Below are 15972 nucleotides of genomic sequence, written 5' to 3' on the forward strand. Positions count from 1 at the left end.
CCAGACACATGGGGCACTCAGTGTAGGAGGGTGGGAGTCAAGGGTGCCAGGTTTACAAAACAGAGCTTAAGGATCAACAAATACAGGTTCCCAGTGTTCCAACTGCCGGCTCAGCCAGCTACCCTGTGGGCCCAGCCAGCTACCCTGTGGGCCCAGCCAGCTACCTTGTGCTGCTCTTGTAGTGTTGGTTTTACATTAACGCTGGATAATGCATAAAACCTGTCAGGTCTGTGTACAAGATGGTGCATTAATGTTTCAATCGCATTGTTGACATTGGCAAGCATGCGATCAGGGACCCTAGCACACAGGCACAGGAATGGTCAAAAACAGAGACACGAGCACACACACACGACACGCGACACGCTGGCACATCACACTCACTCTTAGTTATGAGGCTTTTCTCACTGGTCCTCCATTCTGGAGCTGTCTCCCTTAATTTCACAGACATATGCACTGAATGCAACATAAACCCTACCCTAGTCTCTCTCCTCCCAATCTGTATATGTCTCTCTCTCTTTCTCACTCTTTCTTTGTCTCTCTCCCTCTATCTTTCCCTCTGTCTCACCTTTTCCCTCTCTTTCTCTCTCTCTCTCTCTCTCTCTCTCTCTCTCTCTCTCTCTCTCTCTCTCTCTCTCTCTCTCTCACTCTCACTCCCTCTCTCCCACTTCATCAGGTATAAAACAGTTAGTGAAATCAATCCTGTCAGGTTGGGAATGACACACTTGGTGGTTTTAGAGGCTGCTTAGCAAGACCTGGCCTTCCCTCTGGGGAAATCCACTAGAGAGAAGGCATTACTGGCTGTCTTACCATTGTAGAGGCTGGCACGGACAGGCAGGCAGGCAGGGAGGGATGGAGGGAGGTGGGAGGGAGACAAGGATGGAGGGAGGTGAAAGAAAGTGATGGCAGGCAGAGAAGTTACTGTTCACTATCTTATTCACATATCTGTAGTCTATTTACGCATAGCGTCGTTGTATTCCCATTTAGTCAGACACTGAGGTCAGCTGAGACTGCTGTGAGACTCCATTATGAAGTGTTTGTGTTGTTCCAGATGTTGGGTAATAGGATCTCAAAGATCCTCCCTCATCCCTCCAGATCTGGCACATGGGATTCCCAGAATTGATTTGAAATGTCAGTGTTATGTTTTCTAAAGACTGTTCTCCATTCTATAATGGGAGTTTGGTGTGTTTGTGTGTGTTTGTGCGTGTCCTGTACCTTGCAGTTACCCAGAATGTGTCCGCATATACAGCATGTATCTCTTTGTGTTTGGTAGGACTTCCTGGGCCAGGCTTTCTGTACATTGGGAGAGGTGGTGGGATCGCTGGGGAGCCGTATGGAGAAGCCTCTTGTGTAAGTAACTCTGTCCTTCAACCCCTATTGTGCTGATTTAAACCTATGGCCTCCATGTTTTAAAGCACCGCCATGCTCACATCTCAAATCTGTGTGTCCTGTAAAGAGTGTATAGGAAGGCTGACCCTTGACCTCTGACCTTAACCAGATTTAATGACATTCCTTCCCCTGAAAATTTCAGAATGTTAACCCACACACGTCATTCTAATTTGCATTCATTTTACATCATGTCATTATTACCTTGACTGTTGACCTGTAATGGCTGTCAGTAAGAGGCCATCATCTCTTCCATCAACAAACACTTTGTTTTTGGCATATCTTTTTTTTTAAACAAGGTTGAACATCAGTGGGGTGTGTCCTTAGACACTGTATTTATTATTATAGACACACTGTCCCCGTTCATTTTAATGGCCAGAAAATCCCAATATTTTTCTGGGATCACAATCCTGACTGCTGCGGGGCATCTTTGCTTATAGGGAAGACTGTGACTGTAATGGCATCCTGCTATTGTCTACTGCTGTTCCAGCTCTGACCACATCAAGTCTTACTGGAGCAGGGAAATCGCTCTCTAATTGAAAGGCATGGTACAAGTCTCAGAGCGCAGAGATAGCAGAGCTGGTTGGGACATGCGGTGTGTGTGTGTGTGTGTGTGTGTGTGTGCGCGCGCGCACGCACTTAAATGTGTTTTAACAAATATTTCCTGTTAGCAGCTGTAGGCTCACTGTGTGTTCACCTGTTAAAAGCACGTTCACCCATTTGTTTGTGAACTTATTTGCAGTGTTTCTGTGGAGCAAACACTTCTTTATATTTTATACTATATATGTACATTAGTGCATTTACTGTATATAAATAATGCATACTATTTTTGATACTAATAGGTAGTACTTTAGAAGGTACAGTTCACGCATTAACTGAAATCAGCGGAGTGTGTGAAGGAGCATGGTGACATGGGAGAACTAGGTTGAGCGGCGTCCAGGATAAGTTGCAGCGGTTTAATAGCAAGTGTCGGGCACTGCTTTGATGTTTGTAGAGAAGGACAAGGTGTTGTCCAGGGTCACATCAAGGTTCTCTGCTCTCTGGGTGGGGCCACAGAGAGCTGTCATTTGTAATGGACAGGTCTTGGAAAAGACAGGCCTTCCCACGAGGAAGAACGGCTCTTGTCTTGCTGAGGTTGAACAGTTGCGTACTTCCTCAAGACAACGAACAGACATCATTAACGTTTTAATGACAAATATATTTTGTTCAAGAATGAATTTACTTCCTTGATCTCGAGAAGAAAGGGGGAAGTCAGTTTCACTCGTTGAAGTGAGAGGGGCATTTTGTCACTTTGAGGCCTTTCTGTTTCCATTTCAAAGGAAAATCATTTAGAAGAGTGCGGAAAACGGCATCCTCTCAGTTTAATTAGGGAGCTGAGATGTTTATGCTAATCATTAAAACTGGAGGATGGAGAGAGTGTAATCTGGTGTTGTGCTAGGTAAGGACAGAGATAGTGAGTCCTATTTCAAACCGCCGCTCCATGGCCACACCAAACAAAGAATAATTAACGTTCTCTTTGGAAGAGTGGGGATAGTGCCGTTTGAAGAGATCATAAGTGCACCTTGTCTGACTTTGGATGATCGTTTGGCAGACTTTTGTTTTGGCATTGTATGCTGAAGTTTGCCTCTGTCATGCAGCTTAACAGAACAGTTCTGACACTCTCAGTATGCATTATAATACAGCATCATGTTTGATTTATTTTGAAGGAGACTGGACAGACACTAATTGATTTATTTATTTAAGGTTTCTTATAGAAAGGAACCGAGACACATCAATCATGTTCACTCCTTAAATGTATGTTAGTGCAATGAATTACCTTTTTTGTCTAGCAATACAGTTTGTGTTATACCTTTAAATGATTGCTACCTAGATATTTACTGTTAATGTTTAAGCAAATAGTCCCTGTAATGTCTGAATTTGTCTGATCCAAAACCAATGAGAATGAGTTAAGAACTGGTTGAGAGTGGTTGTAGTAAACCAATTAGTATGTCAAGCAAAGAACGTAATGATTCACATTTGCGTTTATGAATTGGATTTACAAAATAGGAATTGCACAAATTCATTTCCTATTTGTTTACAGGTCATGTGATATGCTAGGAAATGGGTGAATGTAAAACAAAAAACTACTTCGCATAATGAGCACAACTCTCACAATTAGTGGTTCAAATTATACCAGTTCTCCACAGTGTGTCTTTAATGTGCCATCTCACTCTAAATCTCTATTCAGTTTGACTTGCCATTATGTTTACATCTGACCTGTGAATAACCTTGTTTAGACAAGCTCACACACACACAAGCATACTTACATAAACACTACATATTGTATATTATGCATTTCTCAAACTGCCTTGATTGCATTTTCTTTTTTTTGCCATGTACTTTCCTTAACTTTAAAGAATCTGTCCTGTTGCTTTAACCCTAATCACCTGCCTAAAAGCTATTTCTTAGCATCTCTGCGAATGTATAATTCTTTATAATAGAATTTGCCAGATGAGGGGAGCTGTGATGAGCTGGAATGAACATGATAAACAAAGGCCAATCTGGCAACCCCCCGCGGAGGATCCCCAATCCACGCCACACGGCCTCCTCGCATCAGAGTGCTCCTCTTGGCCTCATTTCAAACCACACACGCACTTACTTGCGCAAGCATTCTCAAACACATGCATCTACATAAGTGGACCCACAGAAACATACACGAGAATGCGCGTGCACGCACACACACTCACCCCTGCTACCTTCTGGGAAGCAATCACCATGGTGATTGTCCTTCCAGTCTACGTATTGTGTCTTATAAGGCTGTTAGGATAGCTTTCCAAAGTGCATACACTCTGACTGAGCTTTTCTCTTTCCTCACACTTAAGTCATTACTGATGATCAATAATGCTTAAGACATTCCTAATGCAATCTATTCACAATCAGCCAGTTGAATTTGTTCTGAAATATACTGTGTGCATGCATTAGTTGATACAGTGCAAAGCCATTAAGGCAGAGCAATTAAATGTTTACTTTGCTTCCATGGAAAAATCCATGATGGATTGGTAGACCTGTTTCTGAGCTAATGTATTCCAATGCCTACGATAATTAATTACTGGCACCGGTCGGGTATATTCAGGTACGGTAATTCTTTGTTCACGTGGTTCTCATGCTGAGGAGAAAGAGGGAGGCAGGGATGGAGAAAGAGAGAGAGAGAGAGAGAGAGAGAGAGAGACCCTGTCTGTTGTCAGACACACACCTGCACCTGATCTTGACGGGGGGGAGGGGGGGGGGTTAACGGTCTTAATGAATGTTAATTATCTCTAATTACACAGTTCAATCAGCACTCCTATGGGCATAGGTGTGTGTGTGTGTGTGGGAGCTACTCAGCAGTGACTGCCAGTCTATTTTAAGACTATGACTGTCAGCAGATTGAGAAGGATTGTGTTGACAGACAACCATATAGTGTGTCCTATTATTTCAGCCTGTTTGAATTGAGAACATGTGTGCTCCTGGACGTGTGTGTGTGTGTGTGTGTACGCGTGTGTGTGGGCATTCTGTCTCATAGATGATTCACAGTGAGCAGCATGGCAGTGAAATTCCAACATACAGCTAAATGGGCTAGAATTTAAGTTAATCTCAATAGTGATGTCATGCCTCACTCTCTCTGCACCTGTCAATTTCACTTAAAGAAGTAGTGAAGTTGATGTTCCACATAAAGAGGGGATACATGAGTTTAATAAATCTAGGTCAAGCCAGAATTACCTCTTATTTTAGCAGGTAAATTGATGGAGAATGCATTCCCATTTAAAGTGAAGACAAAGGAGTAATGATGTTTAACTGCCTTGCTCAGATATAGAATGACAGATTTTTTACCCTGTCAGCATGTGGATTTGATCCAGCAACCTTTTGGTTTTTGGTCAGATGTTCTAAACGGCTAGCTGTTTCTGTAGCATACCATCAGTCAGTTTGATGTATAGCAATACTAGTTGCTTAATACAGGTTAGTGAAGATAACCTACTGCTTAACTGTCTATTGTCTGAATGTAAATAATACATGTGGATCCTTGAGCTATTTTAACTGAATTATACCTCACTAAATGCCTGCATATTCCTCTTTCTTTGAAAACAGCTCTTGAGTTAACTGAATTCCGCTGGATCGTTTTGCATTCCATTTCCATAATATTATCGATAACATTTTCATGAGCTTCCGTAATGACTTCGAGATTTGTCACAGCGGCTTTCACTTTTATGGTCTCTTGAATATTCAATAAGCCACGACGGCCATGACAGGAAGTCTTTATCTCAACATGAATCTTCTTCCTCCGGAAAGTTAACAGTAATTTAATGCAGGACGAGACAAGTCAAGTTATATGGCTCTTGAGTTGGAAGGAGGGAGATTGTGAAAGGGAGGGAAGGAGTTAATGAAAGACATGGAGATCCCCAAGCCACTCCAACTGCTACCCTTCCTGTCTAGCTCCATGTACAGTGGGGAGAACAAGTATTTGATAACCTGCAAAAATCGGCAGTGTTTCCCATTTACAAAGCATGTAGAAGTCTGTAATTTTTATCATAGGTATACTCCTTAACTGTGAGTGAGGGAATCTAAAACAAAAATTCAGAAAATCACATTGTATTTGTTTGCAATTACAGAAATCATACATTTCCTGTAGTTCTTGACCAGATTTTACACCCTGCAGCAGGGATTTTGGCCCACTCCTCCATACAGGGGCAGTCACTGGGCAATACGGACTTTCAGCTCCTTCCAAAGATTTTCTATTGGGTTTAGGTCTGGAGACTGGCTAGGCCACTCAAAAACCTTGAGATGCTTCTTCCGGAGCCACTCCTTAGTTGCCCTGGCTGTGTTTTGGGTCGTTGTCATGCTGGAAGACCCAGCCATGACTCATCTTCAATGCTCTTACTGAGGGAAGGAGGTTGTTGGCCAAGATCTTGTGATACATGGCCCCATGTCGTACAGTCGTCCTGTCCCCTTTGCAGAAAAGCATCCCCAAAGAATGATGTTTCCACCTCCATGCTTCACGGTTGGGATGGTGTTCTTGGGGTTGTACTCATCCTTCTTCTTCCTCCAAACACGGCGAGTGGTGTTTAGACCAAAAAGCTCTATTTTTGTCTCATCAGACCACATGACCTTCTCCCATTCCTGCGCTGGCTTGAGCAGGGGGACATTGCGTGTGCTGCAGGATTTTAATCCATGACGGTGTAGTTGGTTACTAATGGTTTTCTTTGAGACTGTGGTTCCAGCTCTCTTCAGGTCTCTGACCAGGTCCTGTCGTGTAGTTCTGGGCTGATCCCTCACCTTCCTCATGATCATTGATGCTCCACGAGGTGAGATCTTGCATGGAGCCCCAGACCAAGGGAGATTGACCGTCATCTTGAACTTCTTCCATTTTCTAATTATTGCGCCAACAGTTGTTGACTTCTCACCAGGCTGCTTGCCTATTGTCCTGTAGCCCATCCCAGCCTTGTGCAGGTCTACAATTTCATCCCTGATGTCCTTATACAGCTCTCTGGTCTTGACCATTGTGGAGAGGTTGGAGTCTGTTTGATTGAGTGTGTGAACAGGTGTCTTTTATACAGGTAACTAGTTCAAACAGGTGCAGTTAATACAGGTAATGCGTGGAGAACAGGAGGGCTTTTTAAAGAAAAACTAACAGGTCTGTGAGAGCCGGAATTCTTACTGGTTGGTAGGTGATCAAATACTTATGTCATGCAATAAAATGCTAATTATTTATTTAAAAATCATACAATGTGATTTTCTGGATTTTTGTTTTAGATTCCGTCTCTCACAGTTGAAGTGTACCTATGATAAAAATGACAGACCTCTACATGCTTTGTAAGTAGGAAAACCTGCAAAATCGGCAGTGTATCAAATACTTGTTCTCCTCACTGCACCTTATCGACTGGGACTGGGCTAGCAGGTGTGTGAAGGGTGTAGTAGTAAACACAGCAAATACTTTTGGCTTGAGGAGAGAAACAATGAAACTGTGTTACTATCACAAAAGCTTTGAAATATCATAAGATCAGTATCTGTACCGGGTGTGAAAGGGAAGAATGTGTCTACATATACATTCCTACCTCAGGGTTGTGGTGTGTCTAATGGTAATTGTTATTTCCTTCAGGTCACACCCATCTCTCCGTTGGGAAAGGGAGAGATGATTTCAGGACGCACTAATAAACCCCTCCCCCATAGTGCAGTGGGGTCGCTAAGACTTAATTACCATCGAGCACTTTCGCTTCGCTTTCTCTCTCTCTCTCCATCTCTCTCCCTCCCTGCCCTCTCTCCTGATGCTGATTGCAAATCCATGTCCTGATTAGATGTTTTTGGACGTGTTTCCTCTGCTAACACATAGCAGTGACAACAGGAGTGAGAGAGGATGAGAGAGAGCAATAGATTGACACTGGGGGATGTGTGGTGAGGGGGGTCATTTAGTGTATGACATCATTAACCACTGTGGACTTTAAAATATCCTGTTGTCAAATAAAAACTACACTCAGGCTTGCTGATCAAAGGGGCTCTCATACATCTGGTATAATGTACACATTGTACAGGGTTGTTTCTGAATGATGTGAGTGTGCAGTTAAGAGGAAAAATCTGGAAGACATATTCAATATAAGTCATCTTCTCTACTGGGGTCCCCTAACTCCTGACTGGTCAGGTTGTCATGGAGACGCATGTTCTTGGTTGTTGGCTCGTTTATTTTGTTGTGTGTGTGTGTGGGTGTAAGGACACTGGAATGTGTCTCTGGTCATGGACACTAACACTCATGTTCAGTTACCTGAGAGTTTAAGAGAGAGATCTTAGATTATTGTGATGTTTTAAATCTGGGGAGCTATTAGCGTTTGCTCAGGGACAGAACAAGTGTAAGGAACTAGTGTCAGGTCAGTAGTGTGAGGAGCTAGTGTCAGGTCAGTAGTGTAAGGAGCTAGTGTCAGGTCAGTAGTGTAAGGAGCTAGTGTCAGGTCAGTAGTGTAAGGAGCTAGTGTCAGGTCAGTAGTGTAAGGAGCTAGTGTCAGGTCAGTAGTGTAAGGAGCTAGTGTCAGGTCAGTAGTGTAAGGAGCTAGCTTCAGGTCAGTAGTGTAAGGAACTAGTGTCAGGTCAGTAGTGTAAGGAACTAGTGTCAGGTCAGTAGTGTAAGGAACTAATGTCAGGTGAGAGGTGTGAGGCGCTACTATCAGGTCAGTAGTGTAAAGAGCTACTGTCAGGTCAGTAGTGTGAGGAGTTAGTGTTAGGTGAGTAGTTTAAGGAGCTAGTGTCAGGTCAGTAGTGTAAGGAGCTACTGTCAGGTCAGTAGTGTGAGGCCTAGTGTTAGGTTAGTAGTTTAAGGAGTTAGTGTCAGGTCAGTAGTGTGAGGAGCTAGTGTCAGGTCAGTAGTGTGAGGAACTAGTGTCAGGTCTGTAATATGTCATGAAGGGCCAATTCAGGGCTAATTCAAATTACTGAGTAAGCTATTCAGTTATTTTATGTATTTCACTGAAAATATCTGACCTTGAACTAGACTTATAGGTCGTATAATAATCAAATAATTGGATACATAGTGTCAAACTCATGAGTAGCCTATCCTGGTGTTGCTGGCATTCCACTTGCTGAGACAATGTACTGAATCAGATTTTTTGAATGATTTGCTTGTTTTTGCTATAGACCTCAGTTATTGTAAAAATTTGTCTCCGTTTTTGCATTGCGCCTTTCCCATTCATGTTTTAAACATCTATATGCTTTTCTGCGATTACCTGCTGAGTTTCTGCTCAGATTTATACTTTTACCTGTGATATTATTGTTCCTTCTATTTTCAGCATGGCTAATTGTTTGCTATCTTTGGTCAGTGGTCCTGATAAGATTTTTGTCTGCCTATTTGGTGTGGACTATGGGTGGGGATATCAGGGGAGTGAGGGCCCATGATTTATTTTTGCACATGGGCCCGTCACGATCTAGTTACGCCAGTGGCCTGATAGTTGCTAAATAGAGTAAAATATAGCAACTCATTCTGAAAGCAGCCATAAATTGTCTCATGACAAGGGAAATGGAACTCCTTGGTGCTCAACACAGAGTGGCGAAACAATCGGGAAATTGGATAAACACTCCTTTTTTTTTTTTTTTTAAAGGAGATTGGACATTGTTATGGAAATTTTTAACTAAGGTACATTTGAGAAATGTCGGTCTTTCCATTGGCTGGTATGTAAATCTTTACTTTGATTGTGACACACGTCTGTATAATATCAGAGGATTATTAGGTACTTTGACCATGTTCTCCTGCCTAGACAAAGAAGGGTGCCAGTCCTTTGTTTCTTTGGAATGTGGTCCTTGGGGTGAAGTAAGGTCAGTTGGCCCCTTTAGGTAAACACAACAGTAAACATTATGGCAGGAAGTATAAGGTGGGGGGGACAGCCCTCCCTTTAGGTAAAACCTATGTGACACAAGACAGATGGCCACCAACTTACCACACCCCTTTTTCCTGATGACTGTTCATGTATTAAGTTAGAGACTCCTTGGATGATTATGTTTGTAAGTGTTTGACGCGTCTCTCTATTTGCAAATAAACTAAATTATGCCAAGAGAATTTTGTCTCTGTGCTTCCTCCTTTAAGAGTTCTGATCGATGAAATTGCCATCACAACACTGACTATCACTTATATTGTTTACAATGCATTTATTGCCAGTTGGATTCATGGGGAGGCAGATGTTGAGGAGATACAGGGGTGAGGGGGGGGAGGCAGATGTTGAGGAGATACAGGGGTGAGGGGGGGAGGCAGATTTCGTACCCTGCCATGTGCATTAAGTCGGCTCTGCACTAAATTGCTTTCACATCTCTACCTATGGGTAAGAGTATTGATATTCTCTGTCCCCTATTGACTCTCTTTGTCCCTCTGTGTTGTTAAGTGATTGTACTGAGTTGAGATGAAGTGTTACAGTGGAGACAGAGTTGGAAGAAGAGTGTGTGTGAGAGAGACAGAAATGGAGAGGGAGCAGTACTAATGAGAAAGGAGGAAGACACTGATGGATCCTTAATGAAGACAGCGAGGTATATGACTGACCTGAATGTGTAATTAAACAGTGTTAGGTTTTAATTAAGGCTTCAAAGATACCGAAATGGGTTATAAATAGCTGATTCAAAATGCTGTTTTTTTCATAGAGCTAAGTTAGAGGAAAACATTTTCTTTAAATAGCAAATTGAAGAAAGATTGTTGGTTGAGAGGGATCTTCTGTAAATTGGGCCTGGAGAAATTGTTGCAGTTTTGGTTTGGCTGCAGCTTCTGCTTAGCTGTATTTATGCCAGGATGGGTCCCAACTTCTAAACAGACATTTCAAAGGACAAAGTATGCAAGAATGGATTGGAACAAAGTTCTTGTCATCTTCTTGGAACCCTATCATGACTCGGAAAGTTATTTCTAGAACATTCTACATGTTTCAGTTTAGCACATAGGGAAATATAAATAATGGATGGTTTTGAGTTTGTGTTTCCTCATGCTAACTCACACACAACTGGTGATGAACATCAACAGTGAGGTTCTTTACACCATGGAGTCTGTTAAAAGTGTTAATTTGCAGTTGAAGCGATAACAAAGCAAGTCACCCCTGCCTCAATACAGTCAAACCAATGGCTTTTCACAGATCTGAACCTTTGTCTTTCAAAAACCCTTAAAAAATAAACAAAATTCTTGCCTCTGCTAAGAAGCCTCTCAGAGCACTGTTTTGAAGAGTGTACTGAACAGTCAGTCAACCCAAACAGACAGCAGTGTCCTCTGGGGCAGTTCTGCTCCGCGTGCCGTCATGTGCATGGATGAGTTGGCGTCAAGGCAAGACTGACAGTGGGAGACACGAACAATATGTGATATTTCTAACCTCCATTTGCCATTTAAATATTCAACCTCTCACACACATGGGCAGGAGGGACCTAAGTTGACATTCAGTGTTGATCGCGGAGGTCGTCAAATGGCGTCAGATTAGGCTAAATGGGCCTGCTCTGATTGGGCAGGTGGCAGGCAGGTAGTCGTTCATTCCAAATGGTGCTCTGTTCCCTAACTATATTTGACCTGTTCCATAGGGCCCTTCATTAAAAGTAGTGTACTTTGTAGGGGATAGGGCCCCACTTATGATAGGAGAATGGCAATCCTCTGTTGAGAGTGAGTGACTGAAGGTTTCTGTTGCTGGATGAAAGGACTGTTTGGATCCGTTTTGTGTGTATAATCCTGATATGAACACGTCTGCTCAGGATTTCCTAACTGGACTTGTCACTCTGTGAAATGAACTGCTGTGGATTTGAGGGCTAAAGTTGTGAATTCTCTTTATTTCTTTGCATGCTGAGTGCAGAACAAGCATTCAGCTTTGTGTCTGACTCTGTTCATAAAGGCCGTCAGAACAGGCCTGCTGATCCTGGATTACTGCAGAGGGAAAAAAGTGTGTTTCTCGCTCTAAGAATTATAAAATAAACCCGGCAAACGGTAGAGTTTGCTTTGGGGAAGTGATATTAAGCCAAAGGACTTTTTTTTCTCACTCTCAACGCATTTAATCTTTTTGTAAGTCTTCAACAGTAGTCCATGAGTTGTTTAGGTTTTTGGTCAGCAGCTTGGATATCATGGTAATGAAACAAGATACCCATTGCATCAGTTCAGCCTTTCAGATATAATAAGAATGAATGGACTGGGGATCTGATCCTAGATTGACACTCTGAGATGCTTTGTGAATATGGGCCCTTGTCTATTTCCATATCCAATTAGAGTGGTTCTCTCTGTCACCAAAGCCAGAGGTTTTACGGCTTAATCCACTGTCGATCTGCTAAAAAGGCAAATATGGACTATCATCTTTTTTTAATCTCTACATAATTATAGTAAGGAGACTGGGACGATTTTGTGGTTAAAATAGGAAAGGAAACACTGGCTGGAAGCCTATAAATGAGACAGGGAGGGAGTGAGAAAAATACAGGGAGAGAGGAGAAAGAAATTGAAGAAGAAATTATTGTTTTGTTCCTTCTGCAATCTGAAGAAAGGGTATGGGTTTCTGGTTTAAAAATAGATAGCGGTTATTCTCAATGTGAAGGACTGGTACAAAATAACCCTTCCTGATCCATTCCCTTTTGATATGTCCATCAGCTCTCCCTTTCAGTTCTGCTGGCTAAGTAAAGACGACTTCTATTACTCTCTTGCCGGGGTGGTCAACCCCAATTTCGGGTTGCCTAAATGACTGCCTGAGTCAATTTCTGCTAGGTGGGCTGGATGACGCTTTGACAGTGCTGTTCATCATTTCTTAAAGATGACTTAATTGTCAGAAGACGACTCATCACTGTGGGTTCTTACCATGCCTCAACGGTTCCATTTAAACTGCAGTTGAATGTTTGACATGGATGTCGTTTCTGGAAAGAGATGATAGATGTGTTGTGGAACACCTGCCAGTAATTGGTAAATAAGGGTCAGTTTTGTAAGGGGTTTAAATAAACATTACTCAGTTGTTTCTATGGGAAACATTCCTCCGAACCTACATGAGAGCAGCAGCTGAAAGACACACAAATAGACGTACATGTGGGTTTTACAATCTTTAGAAATAATCCAATAATCCATGTTACCTATCCCCAAACTCTAAACCTTACTTGAATCCCAACCCCAACCTTCACCTCAATAACCAAACATTTATTCCTAAACCTAACTTGAATCCCAACCTTAACCTCAATAACCATTTATTCCTAAACCTAACTTTGGTTTCTCACCCGTGAGAGAACAGAAGCCTACACCCGCATTGTTAGATTTCGATTACACATACAAACACACATGGAAATAAGTGGTAAATATGTTATTTCTCTCTAAGGGATTCATATAAACGTTTGTTTTTACAGGTAACCTACTTCAATTTGAATGGAAAAGCAGTAACTGAAACAAACAGACACATAAAACTAGCTCGTGGGGAAATGTGGCGTTTCAGAACAATTTGATGTATAATTTCTGTAATATTTTAATGCCACATCATGACAGTGCAAAAATAATTTAGTATCAAATTAAATGCCCTGCCACTGGTAATGAGTGAGGGCCAAAATCGATGGTGGGACCATGATTACAAAAGGTTTAGATTGCTAGTAACTAAAATGAGCGACTTGAAATACAATCCTGGGTTTTTCAGAAGACCTGTTTGGAGGATATCGGATTTCCTACTTCTTACTCTGATTTCTGGAACATTATGTAAAACTTCCTGGTATTTTGTGTGAGGACACACATCTTGCTCTCCCCTCTGACCGCCCCTCCCTTCCTTTTAAAAGGGCCATTTGTACTCTCTGGGTCTGAAGGTGTTTTTGGATACTCCCTTAGGTTTTCAGATTTTCCATGGTGAAGGCCATTTTATGACAGAGAAAGCTTCACAGACATGGTAGATCCTGTGTTTCCGTTAGGCCATAATGACTACTGAAAAAACCCTGAAACACTTGCACTTGATGTTTTCCATTACACTAACTTGGGTCATAACTACTCTTTTGAGTAAAAATGTGTTTACTAGGACTGAGTTATGTGGTTTTCCCTCTTATCGGTCCTTAAGTTGAATGCACACATTAAGAGTTTCTCATAAATGATTCAAATGTGAAGACATTTTTGCATTTAACAGGGGCATTCCAGGAAAGAAGTGTGGAACAATCATCTGCAAGGCTGAGGAACTAGGGAACTGCAGGGTGAGTCAGTCTCTTAAATTTTAGTTTTTCTTCTACCCTGGTTAAAAGGGCATTATTTAAATTGTCGCATTGTTATATCATTATTATTATTATGTCTTAAGTATATCTGCAGTAATAGAGGAATGATTATACAGGTGCTGGTCATATAATTAGAATATCATCAAAAAGTTGATTTATGTCAGTAATTCCATTCAAAAAGTGAAACTTGTATATTATATGTATTCATTGCACACAGACTGATATATTTCAAATTTTTATTTCTTTTAATTGTGATGATTATAACTGACTACTAATGAAAATCCCAAATTCAGTATCTCGGAAAATTAGAATATTACTCAAGACCAATACATGAAAAGGATTTTTAGAAATGTTGACCAAATGAAAAGTATGAACATGAAAAGTATGAGCATGTACAGCACTCTTAGTTGGGGCTCCTTTTGCCTGAATTACTGCAGCAATGTGGCGTGGCATGGAGTCGATGAGTCTGTGGCACTGCTCAGGTGTTATGAAAGCCCAGGTTGCTCTGATAGTGGCCTTCAGCTCTTATGTATTTTTGGGTCTGGCGTATCGCATCTTCCTCTTCACAATACCCCATAGATTTTCTATAGGGTTACGGTCAGGCGAGTTTGCTGGCCAATTAAGAACAGGGATTCCATGGTCCTTAAAACAGGTATTGGTAGCTTTGGCACTGTGTGCAGGTGCCATGTCCTGTTGGCAAATGAAATCTGCATCTCCTAAAACTTCCTGGTAGATGGCTGCGTTGACCTTGGACCTCAGAAAACACAGTGGACCAACACCAGCAGATGACATGGCACCCCAAACCATCACTGACTGTGGAAACTTTACACTGGACTTCAAGCAACGTGGATTCTGTGCCTCTCCTCTCTTCCTCCAGACTCTGGGACCTTGATTTCCAAAGGAAATGCAACATTTACTTTAATCAGAGAACATAACTCAGCAGCAGTCCAGTCCTTTTTGTCTTTAGCCCAGGCGAGACGCGTCTTGTTCAAGAGTGGCTTGACACAAGGAATGCGACAGCTGAAACCCATGTCTTGCATATGTCTGTGCGTGGTGGTTCTTGAAGCACTGACTCCAGCTGCAGTCCACTCTTTGTGAATCTCCCCCACATTTTTGAATGGGTTTTGTTTCACAATCCTCTCCAGAGTGCGGTTATCCCTATTGCTTGTACACTTTTTTCTACCACATCTTTTCCTTCCCTTCGCCTCTCTATTAATGTGCTTGGACACAGAGCTCTGTGAACAGCCAGCCTCTTTAGCTATTACCTTTTGTGTCTTGCCCTCCTTGTGCAAGGTGTCAATGGTCGTCTTTTGGACAGCTGTCAAGTCAGCAGTCTTCCCCATGATTGTGTAGCCTGCAGAACTAGACTGAGACTGAGTTTTGGGTTAATTAGCTGATTAGGGTGTGGTACCAGGTGTCTTCAATATTGAACCTTTTCACAATATTCAAATTTTCTGAGATACTGAATTTGGTGTTTTCATTAGTTGTCAGTTTTAATCATCAAAATTTTAAGGAATAAACACTTGAAATATATCAGTCTGTGTGGAATGAATGTATACGTTATACAAGTTTCACTTTTTTTAATGGAATTACTGAAATAAATCAACCTTTTGATGATATTCTAATTATATGACCAGCACCTGTATATGAGTATTTTGCAACAACTAAATTATTTAAGTGCATCCTAAAATGCAGGATTTCTGTTGGTCAACAGAAGGCTCACCAGCTTTTGTTGGCTAATAGTGGCATCTGCCCTCTCGACCATCAATATCTCTAAGACATGATTCTCTCATCAGATAGCCATAATCACCTTGTCATTCCTGGTTGCTAAAGTTAAAAAATAAATGTAATGAGAAAACAAGCCCTGAATGGTGTTGTCATTGTGACATTTTTCAAAATGTTTTTTATTGCAGCTTATATGAGCTGGTAAATAAAAAA

The 15972-nt window shown here is 41.7% G+C and overlaps 1 protein-coding gene across 9 annotated transcripts in view; it reads left to right on the top strand.

Annotated features, from left to right (window-relative positions):
• Nucleotides 1–15972, top strand: part of LOC105028206 (copine-8) — an 89922-nt gene that overhangs the window by 32374 nt on the left and 41576 nt on the right. For all 9 annotated transcript variants that reach the window (XM_010900777.4, XM_010900779.4, XM_020042922.2 and 6 more), the window contains 2 exons: nucleotides 1271–1347; nucleotides 13953–14016. In XM_010900777.4, the coding sequence (XP_010899079.1) occupies nucleotides 1271–1347; nucleotides 13953–14016 (141 nt within the window). The remainder of the gene's footprint in view (nucleotides 1–1270; nucleotides 1348–13952; nucleotides 14017–15972) is intronic.

Source organism: Esox lucius, chromosome 23, assembly GCF_011004845.1.
Source record: "Esox lucius isolate fEsoLuc1 chromosome 23, fEsoLuc1.pri, whole genome shotgun sequence".
In the NCBI taxonomy this organism is placed as follows: domain Eukaryota; kingdom Metazoa; phylum Chordata; class Actinopteri; order Esociformes; family Esocidae; genus Esox; species Esox lucius.